Below are 19,480 nucleotides of genomic sequence, written 5' to 3'. Positions count from 1 at the left end.
ATGATTCTCTCTGGCTAACACAGTAATCAAACAAGGCTTGCTGCTTCCCTCAGCAGAAACAAATCAATTTAAGAACCCACTTGGGAATTCACTATTTCCTCTCTACAGACCAGGTTCAAGGCCAGTCTCATTCCAGCAGCTGAAATCAAGCAGAAATCCTTAGAGAACTGGGTCATAAAGCTACATTCATTTTCAACTGATTAAAAAAATATAAAAGTACAACCCACATACCTAATGTGCTATTTTAAAAATGTTTCATTTATTCCTTGGTTAGTAAAAAATTAATTCATATTATTGCTCATCACTTTTTTGAAAAAAAAAAAAAAAAAATGTATATCAAAATGATTCACTTAAATATATTTAACCATTTAGAATTAGAAATTAAGTCATTTCCTTCCCCGGACCCCCTTACTTAGGATATTAGTGAGATCCCTAGGTTAGCACTCCGGAGGTCATTCTGGTTTACATATTTCCTGGGCTCTTTCTTCTGCCTAATGAGATTTTTAAAAAGCAGTTTTCCTATCAAAAGAAACTGTAAGTCCATCTTATGGGGTAAATCTCATCAGCCCGAAGATTTTAACTCCTGAGCTCTGAAACCTGCTGGGTTCAGAAATGGTCCTGCAGAGAGATGTTGCTTTGCCGCCCTCTGCAGGCTACAGTTGGTAAGCCTCGGTCAGATAGAGGAAGCCGGGATGGATCCTTAGGTATCTGAAAAGAAATGAAACAAGTTAATGCCAAAATAAGCCGACAGTGGGGAGGAGGAAACGGCTGTGTACTTGAGTCCCCCATTCAGAAAACCATAGAATTTAGGGCATGTCACCTCTGTAAGGTGAAAACAGGATGTAAAACACTGCACTGCTTGATTCTACTTTTGTAAGAAAAGATTTAGATTCAGTTACACCAGAATGTTAAATTTTGGTTATCTTGCTGATGAGATTATGGGTAATTTATATGAAAATCCTTTTTACTTATCTGTATCACCTGCACTTTCCATAATAAATATGTTTTATTCTAGTCATAAGACACTAGTTAAAAGTGATTGTGGGCTTCCCTGGTGGGTCAGATGGTAAAGAATCTGCCTGCAATGTGAGATGCCTGGGCTCGATCTCTGGGTTGGGAAGATCCCTTGGAGAAGGGAATGGCTGCCCACTCTAGTATTCTTTCCTGGAGAATTCCATGGACAGAGGAGCCTGATGGGCCACAGTCCATGGGACCACAAAGAGTTGGACACAACTGAATGACTAACACTTTCAAAAGTGATTGTGCCAAGGGGACTTCTTGGGGGCTAGCAGGGTTCTGTTCCTTGATCTTGATGCTCTACATCTTCATTAAAATAGTTTAAAAAAGTAGTTGTACAGGAACCCTCACACATAGCTGGTGGGGAAGCAGCCACTTGAGAAAACACTTTGATAGTTTCTTACTATCAAAGAACTAAAAACTAAACATATTCTTATCATATGATCCAGCGATCTCATTCCTTGGTATTTGCCCAAATGAGATGAAAACTTACGTCCACAGAAAACCTCCACTTTATTCATAATTGCCAAAGAGGTAGAAGCAACCAAGTTTCCTTCAGTAAATAAACAACAAATACCGTGTGAGTAAACAGGGGGAAGGAATGTATGGGAACCTCCTGTACTTTCTGCTCGATTCTGCCGTGAACCTCAAAAAATAAAATCTGTTTTTTAAAAAAGTGGATTTACTCCTCTGGGAATATATTAAAAACTATTGAATTGTATGCAGTAAATGAGTGAACTGTATGATATATGAATTATATCTCAAAGCTGGAAAAAACCTTTTTCTTTAAGTGGTTGTACTAATAGCTGAATATAGAGGTAAAGTACTAACACCTGCTACAATATGGGTGCCTCTTGAAAACATTATACTAAGAGGAGAAGACAGACACAAAAGGCTACCTACTGTATGAACTGTCCATGACAGGCAAAAACAGAAGATTAGTTGTTGTCAGGACCAGGGAGGGTGGGAAATGGGGAATCACTGCTAATGGGTTTTCTTCCTGGGATGATGAGAATGTTCTAGAAGTAGTGGTGATTCATGTGTAAACTTTGTGAGTATACTAAGAACACATTAATTATATACTTTTAAAGTATACTTTTTAAAGGATGAACTTTATGGTATGGGAATCATATCTTAATAAAGCTGTTATTTTTGGTAATGGGGGGGAAAGGCAATGGCAGATTTTGGAACATTGTCTTAAATAGCTATGTGCCTAGAATTCAAAAATCATTGTCTTTCCAATATCGCTTAACATACATAAAAAAATTAAGAATGGTTTCATTTAAGAAACCATTTCACTTAAGTTTAAACCATTTCACTTAACCATCAAGAAACCATTTCACTTAAGTTTCAGTTAAGAATGGCCATACCAAGACTTCCTTGTTGGTTCAGTGGTTAAGAATCCGTCTACCAATGCAGGGAACAGGGGTTCAATCCCTGGTCCTGGAAGATTCCACGTGGTGAAGGGCAACTAAGCCCATGCCACAACTAGTGAACCCCTCCTGCCTAGAGGTAACAAGAGAACACAAGACAATGAGAAGCCCCTGCACCCCAACGAAGAGTAGCCCTCACTGGCCACAACCCAGAGAAAGCCCCTGCAACACAGCTAAAAATAAATAATAATTTAAAATGGCCATCCTTTTTTTTTGACCACGCCCTTCAGCATGTGGGATCTTAGTTCCCTGATCAGGTATGGAACCATGCCCCCTGCAGTGGAAGCATGGTATTGGACTTGAGTAGGAACTGGAATCTGGTATCTAAGGTTTTATACCCTTAGCAGCAGAATTAAAGTGAAAGCCCCAGTTTCCAGCTCCAGAACATCAGGCTGTGGTCAGCGTGGGTCTATTAAAGGCAGCAACTCTCCACAACGAGAATCCAGTTTCAGAGATGCCAGGTCATCGGACCGCGTGGGCCCAATGTTCAGTATCGCGATGGGCAGCTTCTTCTCTCGGGCAGTGAGGATGAACCTGTAACCTGAGTACACCTGTCAGGGCAGAAGAGGCAGGTGAGAGCTCTTTAGACGCAGAAAGAGCTAGATCAAATAGGGAGCCCCTCCAGGGCTCCCCAGGTGGCTCAGTGGTAAAGCCAGTTCAGGAGACATGGGTTTGATCCCCAGGAAGAGGAAATGGCAACCAATTCCAATATACTTGCCTGGGAAATGCCAGGCACAGAGGAGCCTGGCGGGCTACAGTCCATGGGGTGAGAAAGAATCAGACAAGACTTAGAGACTAAACCACCACCACTACCACCAGCACCAGGGCCTCCCAGCTTGCAGTCAGTTACCAGTAACAACAAGCCAGTTACCTGCAAGGATGATCCCACCACCAGGAGGGAGTCTGCTTCTTTCACCCTCTTGTGCACAAAATCAACCTTGTCAGGCTTCACCGTGTCCCCGAAGAAGATGACGTCTGGTTTCAGGGGGCCCCCACATCGAGAGCAGGACGGGACCTGGAAGCTCTGTACCTCCTCCTCGGTGAGAAAGACATCGCCATCGGGAGCCAGGCCGTGGGCCTCGGCACTCCAGGTTGGGTTCAGGACTTGGAACCGCTCCTGCAGCACCCCACGAGGAGTCTGCTCCCCACAATCCAAGCAGAGGACCCTGAAACCACAGAAGGGCCGACTGACCTGGGGGAGGCACAAGCTGCCAGAGACCTTTCATCCCAGCCATCTCCAGCTCCTCCATCACGATGGCTTTCTCTCCCTGACACCCCCCGTATCCCCTCATTTTATTAATACCTTGTCATGACCTCTTTAGCTATCACCTTCCTTCCAGTGCCTGCCAGCCTTCTAGAACAAAATGCATTTGTTTCTTCACCACCCACTCCCTGCTTAAATCTGCTGCAGCTCACTTTTATCCTTAACATGACTGCAAAGACTTTACCAGATAATTTCCTTAGTCCCGAAACCAGGGTTTTCCAACCAGCTCCATCTTCTGCTCTAATCATTTGCTGTAATTATCGCTGCCCATGAAAACACTTTTCCAGGAGTTCCCTGGTGGCCTAGTGGTTAGGATTCCAGGCTTTCACTGCCAGGTCCCAGATTTGTTTTAAAACATTTAAGAAAATGGGACTTCCCTGGCAACCCAATGGTTAAGACCCCCCACTCCCAATGCAAGGGGCACAGGTTTGATCCCTGGTTGGGGAGTTAAGATCCTGCATGCCACACAGCGAGGCCAAAGGGGGAAAAAATAAATTTAAGAAGAGATGGAGAGAAAGGATAAAGTAGACTTGATAAAACTCTTTGAATCTGGGTGATGGTACGTGGGAGTCCATTATATGACTCTACTTCTGTGGATTTTTAAAATTTTCATCACAGAAAAAAACTTAATGAACCCATAGCCAACCCCAGTTCATTCCCTGACATTAACTTAGTCTGAGTCCTTCTGGCTGACCTCCCTGAGCCACTCTTCCTAATCCTGTCCAGCCTTCCTCAAATGCTATTTTTATCATATTGCTTTCTTGTTCAGAAACCATCAACAGCCCCCTTTGGTCTCTCACAACAGACCCAAATCAGCACTGCAAGATTTTTAAATGCATCCAGGATTTGGGTCTAGCCTCTCAGACAAGCTGATTTCATACTAGTCTCCAAGGAGACCAGTCCACACTCTACAAAAGTTCCCTTCATATGGAAAGCCCTCTTTCCCTGCCTTTGTCAAGTCAAACCTGAGCTATTCTCCAGCCCCACCTCACCTATAAAAGCTTTCTTGATTACTCCTGTTTCTCTGAACCTGTAAAACATGTCTATCAAGGACCACATAAAATAACAGTCATGTGTGGAGTTGTTTGTCATTAAACCTAGTATTTTCAGGTCTCCCCCAAAAAAAGATTACCAAATTCTTACATAGTATATTTTGGTATTATATATATATATATATATATATATATATATATATATGAAATGCAGTATATGTATATAATGCAGACCACATTTTATATTTTGGTTTTGACCCCTCCACACCGGCAAGGAGTACACCGGTACACACCACATGTTGCAGGCACCCAATAAAGAGTTTACAAATGGTGGACTGATTTCAGTTCGCAGAGAACTGTTTCCCAGGCTTAAAGATAAGGAAATGGGCTCCAATTAGCTACAAGTTACGACCAGGGCTATGTATGTTCACTTCATCAGTCTTTATTGGGTCCTGGCTGTTCTGTGATCTATGTGTCTAGGCACTGGGGACCCAGCTGTTTGTAGCACATGCTGTTTGGTGGTCTGGTCACAGTTCCCTGGGAACACTCAGAGGCCACCTGCATACAGATCTCTTATAAGTGGCTTCCTGATTCTCTGGTCATAGAAGCTTTCCTGCAGAAGCAGAGTCAGTATTAGGGAGTTAATTCTCCCAGAGTCCCCCTCCACCAGTGAAGGACGGGAGATGATGGATAAACACCCCAGGTCCCTTGATTTTCAGTGAGAAGATTCTGAAACTGCTGTACAGTCAGAGAGCCAGCTGCCCCAAGCAGTAACACATTCATTAGCATAACCTTTCCCTAGCTCTCCTATCTTCCCTGTTTCACGTCCCATTCCCTCACTGAATTTGCTAGGATCAACTCCAGAGTAAACAACTTCCTCCTGAATCATTTCCTCATGGTCTAGGGAAGACAGCAGTGACCAGCACGGCCAGGGTCCCTGCTCTGACGGAGCACACATTTCTACATTCACTGTTTTAGGTTTTCCCGTACCTGTGCATGCATCCGTGCAGTTCTGTTAGGCGCTGACTCCCCGCCTTGGTATGCAAGGCATCCACGTTTTGGGTCACCAACCAGTGCAGCTTTCCGAGTCTCTCCCAGTTGCTCAGAGCCCAGTGTGCAGGGTTAGGCTGGTGGGAGGAGAACTGAGGCCAGCCCACAAAGTTTCTAGCCCAGTACCGCTGGCGGACGGGAGCGCTCCGTACAAAATCCCCATGCTGGATAGGCCTCCGGTCTGTGCGGGCATAAAGTCCCACCTTTTCTGACCTGTAGTCTGGGATCCCTGACTCGGTAGAGATTCCTGCCCCGGTCATTACTAGGAGCCTCTTGGAAAGGGTGATGAAGCGTTGTAACTCTTTGACCTTCTCAGGGTCCAGAGGAGGACTTGGTGGCACAAATAACCCAGTGGATCTGAGTGAGCACTGCTGGCTGAAGTTTGCCCTCCAGTGGACTTTTGCTGTCCTTTTGAAAGTTAACCCAAAACTCATCCTCATGCTAGAGAGAAAAAAAGCATCACAGGAGGAACTCTTTGTTTTTTTTTTTAATTACTTGTTTTTTATCTATTAATTGTTTTTTTTCTTTTGCCACATGGTGCATCCCATAGGATCCAGGGACCTTCCCTGAGACCAGGGATCGAACCGGTGCCCCTGCACTGGAAGCTCAGAGTCTTAACTACTAGCCCACCAGGGAAGTTCAGAAACTGGGTTTTAAAAATCAAGATAACCAAGAGAAGGGGGGTGGGGCAAGATGGGAGAGGGGATTAAGAGGTACGAACTATTGATCTATAAAATAAATAAGCTATAAGGATATATGGTACAACACGAATATAGCCAATATTTTATAATAATTATACATGGAATATAATATGAATCACTATGTTGTACACCTGAAAATTTCAACTAAATGTAAAAAAGTTTTTTTCTAAATATTTATTTGGCAGTATCAGGTCTTCGTTGCAGCATGTGGGATCATTCAGTTGTGGCATGTGGGATCTAGTTCCCTAGGAATCGAACCTGAGCTCCCTGCATTGGGAACATGGAGTTTTAGCCACTAGACCACCAGGGAAGTCCCTAAAAATTTTAATTTAATTAAAAAACACACAAAACAGATGAGTGAATAATCAATAGGTGGAGTATATAAATAGCACAAGATTAACCAAGAGCTGTTCATTGTTGAGGATCTGTGTTAGATCCAAGGATGGGGGTTCATTACATTACCTATCTCCACAATAACAAATAAAATTTTTAACAGTAATTTCTTAGAGGAATGTTTGAATGCCCTAGTGTGCCCTGGACAGTGGAAGTACAGAAATGCCAAAAGTCATGAAAATACCAAGAGCCAAGTAAAATATACCCATATTTTATAAGCTCAAGAGATATGATCAGAAAAATCAGAAAGGACTTCCTTGGTGGTCCAGTAGTTAAGACTCTCTGTTTCCAATGTAGGGAAACTGCAACATTCTGAGCCCACATGCTCTGGAGCTCAAGGGTTGCAGGGCAAGGAAGACCCCATGTGACACAACTAAGACCCAACACAGCCAAATAAATAATTTTTTTTTAATGAGAAGAAAGAAGAATGGAGAAGTTTGAAGAGAAGCTTAAATATGGAATATTTTGCCTTCATGGTAGACAAAATTCCAATATCTGGATGATATTAGCAATCATATAATATTTGGAGAAAACATATTTGAAACAACTAGACATAGTGAACAAGGGCAGGTAACTTAAAACGTATACCTCCCTCATGTTGCCCTTGACCTAGACAAAAATGACAGCAAGAGCACGTGATTATCAACAGTACTGCAGTAAACAAGGGCTAAGCTTAGCCTAAACTTACATAGACAAACCTTAACTCTAGGCAAGAAACTAAAAGAAAAGCCTGGGTAACATCCTTATTTAGTGCCCTTCTCCAGGGGTTCTTCCTGATCCAGGGAAGCCCAAACCCAGGTGGCATTAGTGGTAAAGAACCCGCCTGCCCATGCAGCAGACCCAAGAGATGCAGGTTCGATCCCTGGGTTGGGAAGATGTCCTGGAAAAGGAAATGGCAACCCACTCCAGTATTCTTGGCTGGGAAATCCCATTGTCAGAGGAGCCTAGAGGGCTACAGTCCAGAGGGTCACAAAGAGTCGGACATGACTGAGCGACTAAACAACAACAACCTTGTTCACAAAATAAAACGTACAGTTTTATTTCATGATAGCTCAAGCCTATCTTGTCTTCCTGGTCTCCTAAGAGCCATAGCTCTCCTATGCTCTGACCATCAGATGGGAATTAATTATGACTGGCAAATCTGCCAAGGCTTACTGCATCCGAGGGAAACTGTACATTTCATGATAACCCAAGCCTATCTTGACTATTTCATGATAGCCCAAGCCTATCTTGTCTTCCTGGTCTCCTAAGAGCCATAGTTCTCCTATGCTCTGACCATCAGATGGGAATCAATTATGACTGGCAAATCTACCAAGGCTTCCTGCATCCAAGGGAAACTGTGTATTTTGGTTTTCTAAAAAAAAAAATAAATAAAAAAATAAAAAAATAAAGAGGAGGCCTCTAAAAAATAAAATCTATTTTAAAAAGGAGGGAGGTAAAAATGATAAAGCAGAATTCTAACATAATATAAGAACTATTCTGTCTCTCCCAGTAACACCTGGCTGGTCAGAACTGAATTTCTTACAAATTTCAAAGAGTGAGTGGTTGGGACTTCCCTGGTGGTCTCTTGGTTAAAAATCTGCCTTCCAATGCAGGTGATGTGGGTTTGATCCCTGGTGCGGGAACTAAAGTAGTATTCCCAGGGTTTGATCCCTAGGTCAGGAAGATCCCCTAGGGAAAGAAATGGCAACCCACTCCAGTATTCTTGCCTGGGAAATCCCCTGGACAGAGGAGCCTGGTGGGCTACACTGCATGGGGTCACAAAAAGTTGGACATGACTGAGCGACTAACACTTTCAACACTTTCTGGGAACTGAGATTCTGCGTGCCGCAACAAAGACCCGACACAGACAAAAATAAAAAATATTTAAGTCCTTTAATAGCTCATTGTTAACCTATCTATGACTCCATCTAAAGACGTCTTTATCAGAGGAACACATTTATATTTTTAGTTAAAACCATCCCTTGGGAGACTGTGTGTCCCCAAAACCTACTCCCCACTTTATAAATTAAAATTATCTTATTTCTTCATAAACTAAAGAGGCATATTTGAGCTCCAGTTTAGTTGATGAAACTGTTGCTCAGACTTTTCAGGATTTTATTAATGTAGTTAAGCACTCGCCTACCTTTTATTCTATTTCCCCCATATTCTATTAGTTTACCCTCAGTTGCAAGTACAGATGCTTGGACACAGTGAAGAGTCGTGAGACATGACAAGACAGTCTTCCTCAGCTTTTCTAGCTGTAAAAAAACAAGGCCTTGACATATATTTTGATAAAATGTAGACATTCTCCAGTGACACTCGCCCCATACGTAAACATTATTTTATGTTGGGCTTTCCAGATCTGGGATCAGGACCCTGACTTTCCAAAGTAACACGTGAACAGCTAGACAAATACAGGTTCCCGATTCCTGAGATCAAAGGGCTCGGGAAACCCTGTTGAAAACATGCTCAACTGGAACAACTGCTCTCTCCCAGGTCCCACCAAAGGCAAAGAAGAGAAATGGAATCCACAATTTCTAGAAACCTGCAGCCGGCACAGAACACACTTACCTTCCACAGCTTAAGGGACACTTTACGCCCAACAGGGACAGATCGGCTGTATTTGCATTTTGGGAAATGTAGTTCATGAAGCAGAAATGATGCAAGAAAAACTACAAATCCCACAGTCCTTTGGGCTTCACAGTTGTGGGACCCAGATTGTCCAGTAAGGCCCCCTGTTGGCCTTCTCTGGTCGGAGGTTTCAAACCCAGGTATGCGATGTGCAGCTGTCTCCTAAGCCATCGTGTTTTTGAGAGAGAAGCGGTTAGTTTAGATGCCAATGTCCTGAGTGCAAAATAGTACATCCAAGGACTTCCCCGATGGTCCAGTGGCTGAGACTCAGGGCTCCCAAAGCAGGGGGCCCTAGTCGATCCATGGTCAGGGAACTAGATCGATCACGCGTGCCTCTCTCATGCCACAGCAAAGAACCAGCTTAGCCAGATAAATAAATATTTTTTTAAATAGTACATCCTGTCAATTACAAATTGGCACTTGCAAATTTGTAATTGCAAAGAGCTGCAAAGAGCATTTGCCAGTGATTGAATAAAAACAAGAAGACTGAACCCTGTGCTGCTGCAGCTATTGACCTTCAACACCCCCTAAGGGTGGAGTGAGGCACTCTGTGCTCCAGGGAATCTGGTGGGACAGGTCTTTAGATAGTTAGATGTTTTCAGGAACTGATTTCATGATCCCAATTTTTGCCATCTCTTCCTATCTAGAAAATCACTAAATCCCTTCATGGTGACATCACTAACAGAACACCTTTTGTAAGCTCCCCTTTCACCAGAATCTTATATATTGACCTTCCGTCACTACCTCTCGGAGCAGTCTCTCAGAGCTACCTGAGGTGCTGTCCACCAGGCTGCGGTCCTCATTTTACCCCAAATAAAACTTAACTCGCAACTCTCACGTTGTGCATCTTTTTTAGTTGACAATCCAAATGGGAATTCACTCTCTCATTAGAAGCTTCAGCAATGGATCTAGGTTTGACTCAGCCTCAACTTCAGTGTTTACAATCCTTCCCACGCATCGAAACGGAATCAGGTTCCCACCATGCAGTGAGTTGTGAAGAAATGCATTCACAAATGTCTAGAAAACGGATTACAGTTGAAAGGAACAATTAAAGTGAAATATAATATACAGGGACTAATATGATTACACATATGGCTTCTCCAATTTTATTTCTCATCTTATGTTTTTATTAAATTAACCAACACAATGCCTGAGTCTTACTTCCAAAAATTCTGATTTAACTGGTCTGGGGAGACACGGGCACCAAGCCGTTTTACAAACTTCACAGTTATTTCTAATATGCAGCCAGTGAGAACCACTGATCTGTAGCATTGCCTGGATAAGACATCAGTTTGTGCTTTAGAACACATCAAAACAGCTAGCATTGACCTTGAAGACCACTCTAAGGAACCACTTCCCCCATTTTAAAATGAAGTGAGGAAAATTCTCGGATGGTCCAGTGGTCACGACTCAGAGTTTTCACTGCTGATGGTGCATGTTCAATCCCTGGTCAGGGAACTAAGATCCCTCAAGCCACTGGACACCGCCAAACAAAACAAAACAACAACAACAACAAAAAAAAACTGAGGCCCAGAGAAGAAATATGAAAGCTGGAGTCAGAGTTTACTCTCATTGAATGCATAGAGGTAAATATTGGTAAAGTAAGTTCAGTAGTTTTGAAGCAGGAGGTAGATGCCCCCCACTCACCCACAAGGAAAGCGATTTGAGTTTATTTCCTGTAGACAGAAACTCCAAAATATCAATAGCAGTACAACCAAGAGAGGAGGCTGGCCCCTGCCCAGATGAAAATAAGAGACCACATATTTCTCATCCTTCAAGTCAAGGAAACCTTGACTTCCAGACCAGAAAACTCTTTGGAGGTCAAAAGAGGAATGATGCTAAATTTACCCATAAGCTTTTTTGGTGAAATCCATCCTGACAGAGATTCATGCGCACACATTGGAAGATAGTGAGAGGCACCGAATAGGGACTCAGAACCAGGCAAATTGAAATGACTGGCCAAAGGAAACCCAGAAAAAATGCCCCATATGAGTGATTCAAGCTACCATGAGTTTGCGACTCTGAGTCCGCCTGTGTGTCTATCTAGATGTACTGTACTCTTTTTCCTCCTAACAAACATTTTACTTGTCTCACTACTTTTCGTCTTTGGGGGAATTCTTTTTTTGCAAAGCCAGGGCCTTGTCACTCATCACTGGTCTAGTAGTTAGGATTCAGATCTCTCTCTGCAAGACCCGACCTCAATCTCAGGCTGGGAACAGAAACCCTGCTTCAAGCCACTGCAGGCCGAGGCTACCAGAGATCACTCTGGGAGCAGTACCTCCAGTCACACCTCAAATAGGTCCCTGGGCTGGGAGAATCACCTGACATGAATATTTTGTGCCTTAGTTAACCTGACCACGCTGGCTCAAAGTGAGTGAAAGTCGTTCAGTCATGTCTGACTCTGCCACCCCATGAATATATAGTCCATGGAATTCTTCAGGCCAGAATACTGGAGTGGGAAGATGTTCCCTTCTCCAAGGGATCTTCCCAACCCAGAGATTGAACCCAGGTCTCCCGCACTGCAGGTAGATTCTTTACCAGCGGAGACACAGGGAAGCCACAGGGAACCCTGCCTGGGAAAAAAAAAAAAAAAGGATCAAAATGTAGACTGGAAACTAAGGCAAAAAATTATAATCCAGAATATTTTCTGCACAAATGAGTGTTTGATCAAAACGTATAGAAATGTCAAAACATGACATTACCCCCATCTCAGGCCAATATTATCATGGAAAACTTCATATCCACATTATTTCCCCAGTTCTCCAAGGGGAATAAGCATCATTAAGAGACTGGCCAGGAACACAAGATTATTGTGCCTTTAGGCCCCAAAGAATCTCATGTTCTGGGGAGAAGTTAGCTGAGTTTTCCAGCTTTCTTAGTGCTGGGAAGTCATCCGTGGAGGATGACGTCATCCAAGACAGCTGGTGAAATACAATTTCCCTTGGTAGCTACTGACAGGCTGTAATGAGCCACCCAATCGAGACATTCTCAAGGGCTGAGAAGTTCCTTGGATGATGCTAGTCTTTTCATTTCTCACAAATCCACTGCACCAGGCATTAATGACAAAGTCCTCTAAGTTAATCACACTGTTAGTCTTTTCTTTTTCTCTCTGCTGTTTTTTCCTACCCTGGCTGTGGAAAAAAAAAAAAAAAGTTAACTAGACATCAGCATCAAACAGGCCTTTTTTAGAAAAAATTTTGGCTGCAGTGGGTCTTTGTTGCTGTGCGCTGGCTTTCTCTAGTTGCAGAGACTGGGGGCTACTCTGTAGTTGAGGTGCACAGGCTTCTGACTGCGGTCGTTTCCCTTGTTGAGGAGCCAGGGATCTACAGCATGGGCTCAGTAGTGTCGCACGGGTTTAGTTACCCTGCAGCATGTGGGGTCTCCCCCAACCAGGGATGGAACATGTATCCCCTGCATTGGTGGGCACATTCGTAACCACTGGACCACCAGGAAAATCCCCAAACAGGCCCTTTTATGTCAGTTTTACATCTAGTTGATGACTACATAAACATTCAGTAAGCAATACATTGAACATTTCGTGTTTGAAGTTTTTCATAATGAAATGTTGGGGGAAATACAATTTTCTCAGAGACTACCGTTTTCATCTTCAGATCAGATCAGATCAGTCACTCAGTCGTGTCCGACTCTTTGCGACCCCATGAATCACAGCACGCCAGGCCTCCCTGTCCATCACCAACTCCCGGAGTTCACTCAGACTCACGTCCATCGAGTCAGTGATGCCATCCAGCCATCTCATCCTCTGTCGTCCCCTTCTCCTCTTGCCCCCAATCCCTCCCAGCATCAGAGTCTTTTCCAATGAGTCAACTCTTCGCATGAGGTGGCCAAAGTACTGGAGTTTCAGCTTTAGCATCATTCCTTTCAAAGAAATCCCAGGGCTGATCTCCTTCAGAATGGACTGGTTGGATCTCCTTGCAGTCCAAGGGACTCTCAAGAGTCTTCTCCAACACCACAGTTCAAAAGCATCAATTCTTCGGCACTCAGCCTTCTTCACAGTCCAACTCTCACATCCATACATGACCACAGGAAAAACCATAGCCTTGACTAGACGAACCTTTGTTGGCAAAGCAATGTCTCTGCTTTTGAATATGCTATCTAGGCTGGTCATAACTTTCCTTCCAAGGAGTAAGCGTCTTTTAATTTCATGGCTGCAATCACCATCTGCAGTGATTTTGGAGTCCAGAAAAATAAAGTCTGACACTGTTTCCACTGTTTCCCCATCTATTTCCCATGAAGTGGTGGGACCGGATGCCATAATCTTCATTTTCTGAATGTTGAGCTTTAAGCCAACTTTTTCACTCTGCTCTTTCACTTTCATCAAGAGGCTTTTTAGTTCTTCTTCACTTTCTGCCATAAGGGTGGTGTCATTTGCATATCTGAGGTTATTGATATTTCTCCCGCAATCTTGATTCCAGCTTGTGTTTCTTCCAGCCCAGCATTTCTCATGATGTACTCTGCATATAAGTTAAATAAACAGGGTGACAATATACAGCCTTGATGAACTCCTTTTCCTATTTGGAACCAGTCTGTTGTTCCATGTCCAGTTCTAACTGTTGCTTCCTGACCTGCATACAAATTTCTCAAGAGGCAGATCAGGTGGTCTGGTATTCCCATCTCTTTCAGAATTTTCCACAGTTTATTGTGATCCACACAGTCAAAGGCTTTGGCATAGTCAATAAAGCAGAAATACATGTTTTTCTGGCACTCTCTTGTTTTTTCTATGATCCAGTGGATGTTGGCAATTTGATCTCTGGTTCCTCTGCCTTTTCTAAAACCAGCTGAACATCAGGAAGTTCATGGTTCACATATTGCTGAAGCCTGGCTTGGAGAATTTTGAGCATTACTTGATTAGCGTGTGAGATGAGTGCAATTGTGTGGTAGTTTGAGCATTCTTTGGCATTGCCTTTCTTTGGGATTGGAATGAAAACTGACCTTTTCCAGTCCTGTGGCCACTGCTGAGTTTTCCAAATTTGCTGGCATATTGAGTGTAGCACTTTCACAGCATCATCTTTCAGGATTTGGAATAGCTCAACTGGAATTTCATCACCTCCACTAGCTTTGTTCGTAGTGATGCTTTCTAAGGCCCACTTGACTTCACATTCCAGGATGTCTGGCTCTAGGTCAGTGATCACACCATCATGATTATCTGGGTTGTGAAGATCTTTTTTGTACAGTTCTTCTGTGTATTCTTGACATCTCTTCTTAATATCTTCTGCTTCTGTTAGGTCCATACCATTTCTGTCCTTTATTGAGCTCATCTTTGCATGAAATGTTTCTTTGGTATCTCTGATTTTCTTGAAGAGATCCCTAGTCTTTCCCATTCTGTTGTTTTCCTCTATTTTTTTGCATTGATCGCTGAGGAAGGCTTTCTTATCTCTTCTTGCTATTCTTTGGAACTCTGCATTCAGATGTTTATATCTTTCCTTTTCTCCTTTGCTTTTCGCTTCTCTTCTTTTCACAGCTATTTGTAAGGCCTCCCCAGACAGCCATTTTGCTTTTTTGCTTTTCTCTTCTATGGGAATGGTCTTGATCCCTGTCTCCTGTACAATGTCACGAACCTCATTCCATAGTTCATCAGGCACTCTATCTATCATATTTCTCACTTCCACTGTATAATCATAAGGGATTTGATTTAGGTCATACCTGAATGGTCTAGTGGTCTTCCCTACTTTCTTCAATTTAAGTCTGAATTTGGCAAGTAGCAAAAACCAAAAGTCTTTTGGAAAATATAGTCCAGAGCTGAAACAAGTCCAATGAAGGTTTCTGGTAGCCTTCTACTTGCCAACACAATGAGAGTGACTGTTACTTCAAACTCACAAACGCTGGGCATTTCTGTGGAAATAACCTCTCTCTGCCGAATTAATATGTCCTGCCCAGAGAAAACTTTTTCAGGATAAATATTAAATTACCATATGATTCAGAAATTCCACTTCTAGATATATACACAAAAGAATTGAAATAAGAACTTAAACTGATACTTGAATGCCAATGTTCATAGAGACACTACTCACAATAGAAGGAAGAAACCTCTTGTCAAAGAATAAATGGATAACAAAATTCCGTACAGTAGAATATCAGCCATAGAAAGGAATGAAATTCTGAAATACACTACAACATGGATGAACCTTGAAAACATGCTCTGAGATAAGGTAGATACAAAAGGTCAAATAGATGTGTGATTCCCTTATATGAAGTACTTATGGTGGTCTTGTCGCTAAGTTGTGTCCTACTCATGCGACCCCATGGACTGCAGCCTACCAGGCTCCTCTGTCCATGAGATTCTTGAGTTACTAAATTCATAGAAAGTGGAATAGGGGTTGTCAGGGGTTGTGGGGAGAGGAATGGGGAGTTAGTGTTTAATGGGAACAGTTTGGGATGATGAAAAAGTTCTGGAGGTGTGCAGTGGTGACGGTTGCTACCGAACTGTACACTTAAAAATGGTTCAAATGGCAAATTTTATGTTATGCACACTTTGCTACAATTAAAAACAACAATAATAATGATAACCAACACTTATTCAGAGGATAGTCACACCGTGAATCAGAAACCAAGTGAACAGCACTCAACACAGAGCACATTTCTTTTCCTCCCCAATTCGTAGTCGTGAGTTGTTAATTAGCATGTTCCCTCCCACAATGCTTTGCTTCATTGTCCACTAAAAACTAAGCGAAATCAAGCAACTGAATCAGCTTATATCTTTTCGAGAGCTCTTCATATCGTTGTCTAATTTTTATTCATTTAATATTTAAGGGTTTTGCCATGAGACACCAATTGACCTTTCTGTAATAGGAACCTTGCTTATTGGGAACGATGAGAAGGGGCGTTATTCGCTAGCTTTGCGCAGTGGCAGTATCGTAGCCAATGAGGTTTATCCGAGGCGCGATTATTGCTAATTGAAAACTTTTCCCAATACCCCGCCGTGACGACTTGAAATATAGTCGGCATTGGCAATTTTTGACAGTCTCTACGGAGACTGAATAATTTTGGTTTTAAAAAAAGTACTCTTTTATCCGCTAGAAGTTAAATGCTTGTTAAGTGTCTTGGGGAGAAAATAGATTCATGTTTTCATTTATTAAATGCTTTGTGAGAGTATGTGTTTATTTTAGTTGTTTACTTGTTGGGTTTTGTGTTTTAAGTTAAGCTTTCATGAAGATTACTTGACCAAACGAGATTAGGCAAATCTAGTTTTTTATTCGTATTGTTTAACTTTTTATCTTTGTAATACTAACGGTTGAAATTTTTAATTCGGGTTTTTAAAAATGTTTTTTTCTGATCCCCACACTCTCACCTCCAATTCCTGGTTCTTCGGTTTGTCCTCGCTTTTCCGGTTCTTCTGATGCTGTTTCCTCCTTAGAGTACAAGCCAACCCGATTCGTCTCTGTGACGTCACGCTAGTTTGCATAATATTCCCCAGTATCCCCAGCGAGAGCGCTTTTTTATTTCCAAAATAATATTGTTCGACAAGAGATGGCCCAACCACAAGAAGCCCCCCGCGCGGATGGACCTTAAATGTAAAACTGTATGCAGGGAAACAGATTCAATCCAGGAGCTCGCTGGCGGTCGGTCACCCTCAGTGAAAAGGCAGTTGTCATCCGTGGGGGAAGTGGGTGCGTGCTCACGTTCTCCAGCTTTGCGCAGTGGCAGTATCGTAGCCAATGAGGTTTATCCGAGGCGCGATTATTGCTAATTGAAAACTTTTCCCAATACCCCGCCATGACGACTTGAAATATAGTCGGCATTGGCAATTTTTGACAGTCTCTACGGAGACTGAATCTTGCTTGTATAAAAAAAAGCTTAAAGTTTCTTTTGGGTTTATAGTATTGTATTCTTTAAGTGCTGGTTTTACAGTATGTTACTTTTACTAGCTACTGTAATTCCGAGGTTTAGAGTAAGACTCGTCTTTGTACAATCGGTTGATATTTATTTTATTTTCTGTTCTCTCAATTTTACTTTGCATCAGAATTTTTTTTAGTTTTCCATAACGTTGAATATACTTATCTTAAAGAATCATTCTAATGTATCTTTTTCACTTTTTATTTATTTTTGGGTTACATTGGGTGTAGCTGGTAGAGGCCTTTCTCTAGTGGTGAGCAGGCTATTCTTTGTTTCTGCGCTAGAATATTTTCTCATAAGTCGGTTCTTCATATCAGGTGGTCAACCTATTGAAGCTTTAGCGTCAGTTCTCCTTTTGAATATTCAGGACTGATTTGTTTTTTTTAGGGTTGATTGGTTGGATCTCCTTGCTGTCCAAGGGACTCTCAAGAGTCTTTTCTAAAACCACAGTTCAAGCGCCTCAGCTTTCTTTATGGTACTACTCTCATACCTATATTGACGTGAAAACATGCTTCACGGAGTTTGTTGGTTTCAGTTGCGGCGTTTTCTTATGTATTTCTAGTCAACGTGATTTAGGGGTACGTGTCTAACTCCAGTATTCTTGCTTGGAAAAACCCATGGACAGTGGAGTCTGTCGGGCTAAAAGCCCACAAGGGTCGCAAAGAGTTGGACATGACATCACGCATGCACCTTGTCACACCTGGAAGTCCAGCCTGGAGGTTTCCCACAGTACTACCCATGATTTTGGTTGTAATATTGTAGTTATCCCCTGGGAGCTCACAGTTGCCAAATGACCAATTCGGCTCCCATCACCCCTGAAGAGGCAGGGACTCTTACGAGGGTCACGGATGCACAGAACCAGACAGAGGTCTGAAAATTTTTCATCTATTTCCTTTTAAAAGGACCAGGAGGTGGTCCAGTGGTTAAGACTCCATACTCCCAGTTTGGGCTTCCTTGTAGCTCAGTCGGTAAAGAATCTGCCTGTAGTGCAGGAGACCCAGGTTCGATGCTTGCGTTGGGAAAATGCTCTGGAGAAGGAAATGGCAACCCACTCCAGTATCCTTGCCTGGACAATCTCATGGACAAAGGTGCCTGATGGGTTGCAGTCCATGGGGTCCAGAGTTGGGCACGACTGAATGACTAACACTTACTCCCAGTTCAGGGGGCCTGGGTTCAATCCCGGGTCAGGGAACTAGATCTCGCATGCCACAACAAAAATCACGTGCCATAACTAAGATCCGGTGCAGTCAAATAAATATATTTAAAGGGAAAAAAAAAAAAAAGAAGAAGAGGAGGGGAATGGACCCAATAGACTTGTTCAGGTCCCACTATGGAGTCCCTGGCAGAGCTGCTCTTGGAACCAAGTCTCCTAACTCTTAATAGGGATGCTGGTTTCCACTGTAGTGGCTACCTCTAGTTTTGTCCTCTTAGGAAGCCAGGTGTGTCTATGAACAGAAGGCCTCAGGAATCCTACCCCTGGCATGGCAGATCCTTGACCTGCTTAGGCCGCCACTTATGAATCATTCCTCTGGCCTTTAGCAAAACAACAGACTGGTTCCAAATAGGAAAAGGAGTACGTCAAGGCTGTATATTGTCACCCTGTTTTTTTAACTTATATGCAGAGTACATCATGAGAAATGCTGGACTGGAAGAAACACAAGCTGGAATCAAGATTGCCGGGAGAAATATCAATAACCTCAGATATGCAGATGACACCACCCTTATGGCAGAAAGTGAAGAAGAACTAAAAAGCCTCTTGATGAAAGTGAAAGAGCAGAGTGAAAAAGTTGGCTTAAAGCTCAACATTCAGAAAATGAAGATCATGGCATCTGGTCCCACCACTTCATGGGAAATAGATGGGGAAACAGTGGAAACAGTGTCAGACTTTATTTTTCTGGGCTCCAAAATCACTGCAGATGATGACTGCAGCTATGAAATTAAAAGACGCTTACTCCTTGGAAGGAAAGTTATGACCAGCCTAGATAGCATATTCAAAAGCAGAGACATTGCTTTGCCAACAAAGGTTCGTCTAGTCAAGGCTATGGTTTTTCCTGTGGTCATGTATGGATGTGAGAGTTGGACTGTGAAGAAGGCTGAGTGCCGAAGAATTGATGCTTTTGAACTATGGTGTTGGAGAAGACTCTTGAGAGTCCCTTGGACTGCAAG

At 42.7% G+C, this 19,480-nt stretch overlaps 1 protein-coding gene and 2 non-coding genes across 8 annotated transcripts; 2 read left to right on the top strand and 1 right to left on the bottom strand.

Annotated features, from left to right (window-relative positions):
- Nucleotides 1-266: 266 nt before the first annotated feature.
- On the bottom strand, nt 267-9,893 carry SIRT4 (sirtuin 4). Of its 6 annotated transcripts, XM_055550093.1 has the most exons (6): nt 9,404-9,530; nt 5,697-6,197; nt 3,322-3,616; nt 2,789-3,001; nt 2,388-2,523; nt 267-708 (listed from the first exon to the last, which is right to left on the bottom strand). In XM_055550093.1, exons 1-4 carry the CDS (start codon nt 9,478-9,480, stop codon nt 2,849-2,851), a joined length of 1,026 nt encoding a protein of 341 aa, XP_055406068.1. In that variant the 5' UTR covers nt 9,481-9,530; the 3' UTR covers nt 267-708; nt 2,388-2,523; nt 2,789-2,848. The 6 variants fall into 6 exon arrangements, with proteins under 6 accessions (XP_055406068.1, XP_055406071.1, XP_055406067.1 ...); XM_055550096.1 differs by lacking the exon at nt 2,388-2,523 and having other exon boundaries at nt 3,481-3,616; nt 9,404-9,550; XM_055550092.1 differs by lacking the exon at nt 2,388-2,523 and having other exon boundaries at nt 9,404-9,498.
- A 6,420-nt stretch (nt 9,894-16,313) lies between these two features.
- Nucleotides 16,314-16,454, top strand: LOC129630458 (U4 spliceosomal RNA). Its single transcript, XR_008703718.1, has one exon. It is a non-coding gene; the product is annotated as a U4 spliceosomal RNA (small nuclear RNA).
- Nucleotides 16,455-17,107: 653 nt separating this feature from the next.
- On the top strand, nt 17,108-17,248 carry LOC129630457 (U4 spliceosomal RNA). The gene has a single exon (XR_008703717.1). It is a non-coding gene; the product is annotated as a U4 spliceosomal RNA (small nuclear RNA).
- Nucleotides 17,249-19,480: the final 2,232 nt, after the last annotated feature.

Source organism: Bubalus kerabau, chromosome 16, assembly GCF_029407905.1.
Source record: "Bubalus kerabau isolate K-KA32 ecotype Philippines breed swamp buffalo chromosome 16, PCC_UOA_SB_1v2, whole genome shotgun sequence".
NCBI lineage: Eukaryota > Metazoa > Chordata > Mammalia > Artiodactyla > Bovidae > Bubalus > Bubalus kerabau.
Note: the sequence above shows the minus strand (reverse complement) of the source record. Positions and strands in the feature narration are given on the sequence as shown.

What these genes read in the sequence shown, in the direction of transcription:
- SIRT4 (XM_055550091.1), bottom strand. Translation starts at nt 9,480, where the DNA reads ATGAACTACATTTCCCAAAATGCAAATACAGCCGATCTGTCCCTGTTG. An exon ending in TGTCCCTTAAGCTGTGGAAG is followed by an intron (nt 6,198 to 9,403) that starts GTAAGTGTGTTC and finishes TTTTCTCTCTAG; the next exon opens with CATGAGGATGAGTTTTGGGT. An exon ending in CTGCACGGATGCATGCACAG is followed by an intron (nt 3,617 to 5,696) that starts GTACGGGAAAAC and finishes CTGTGGTTTCAG; the next exon opens with GGTCCTCTGCTTGGATTGTG.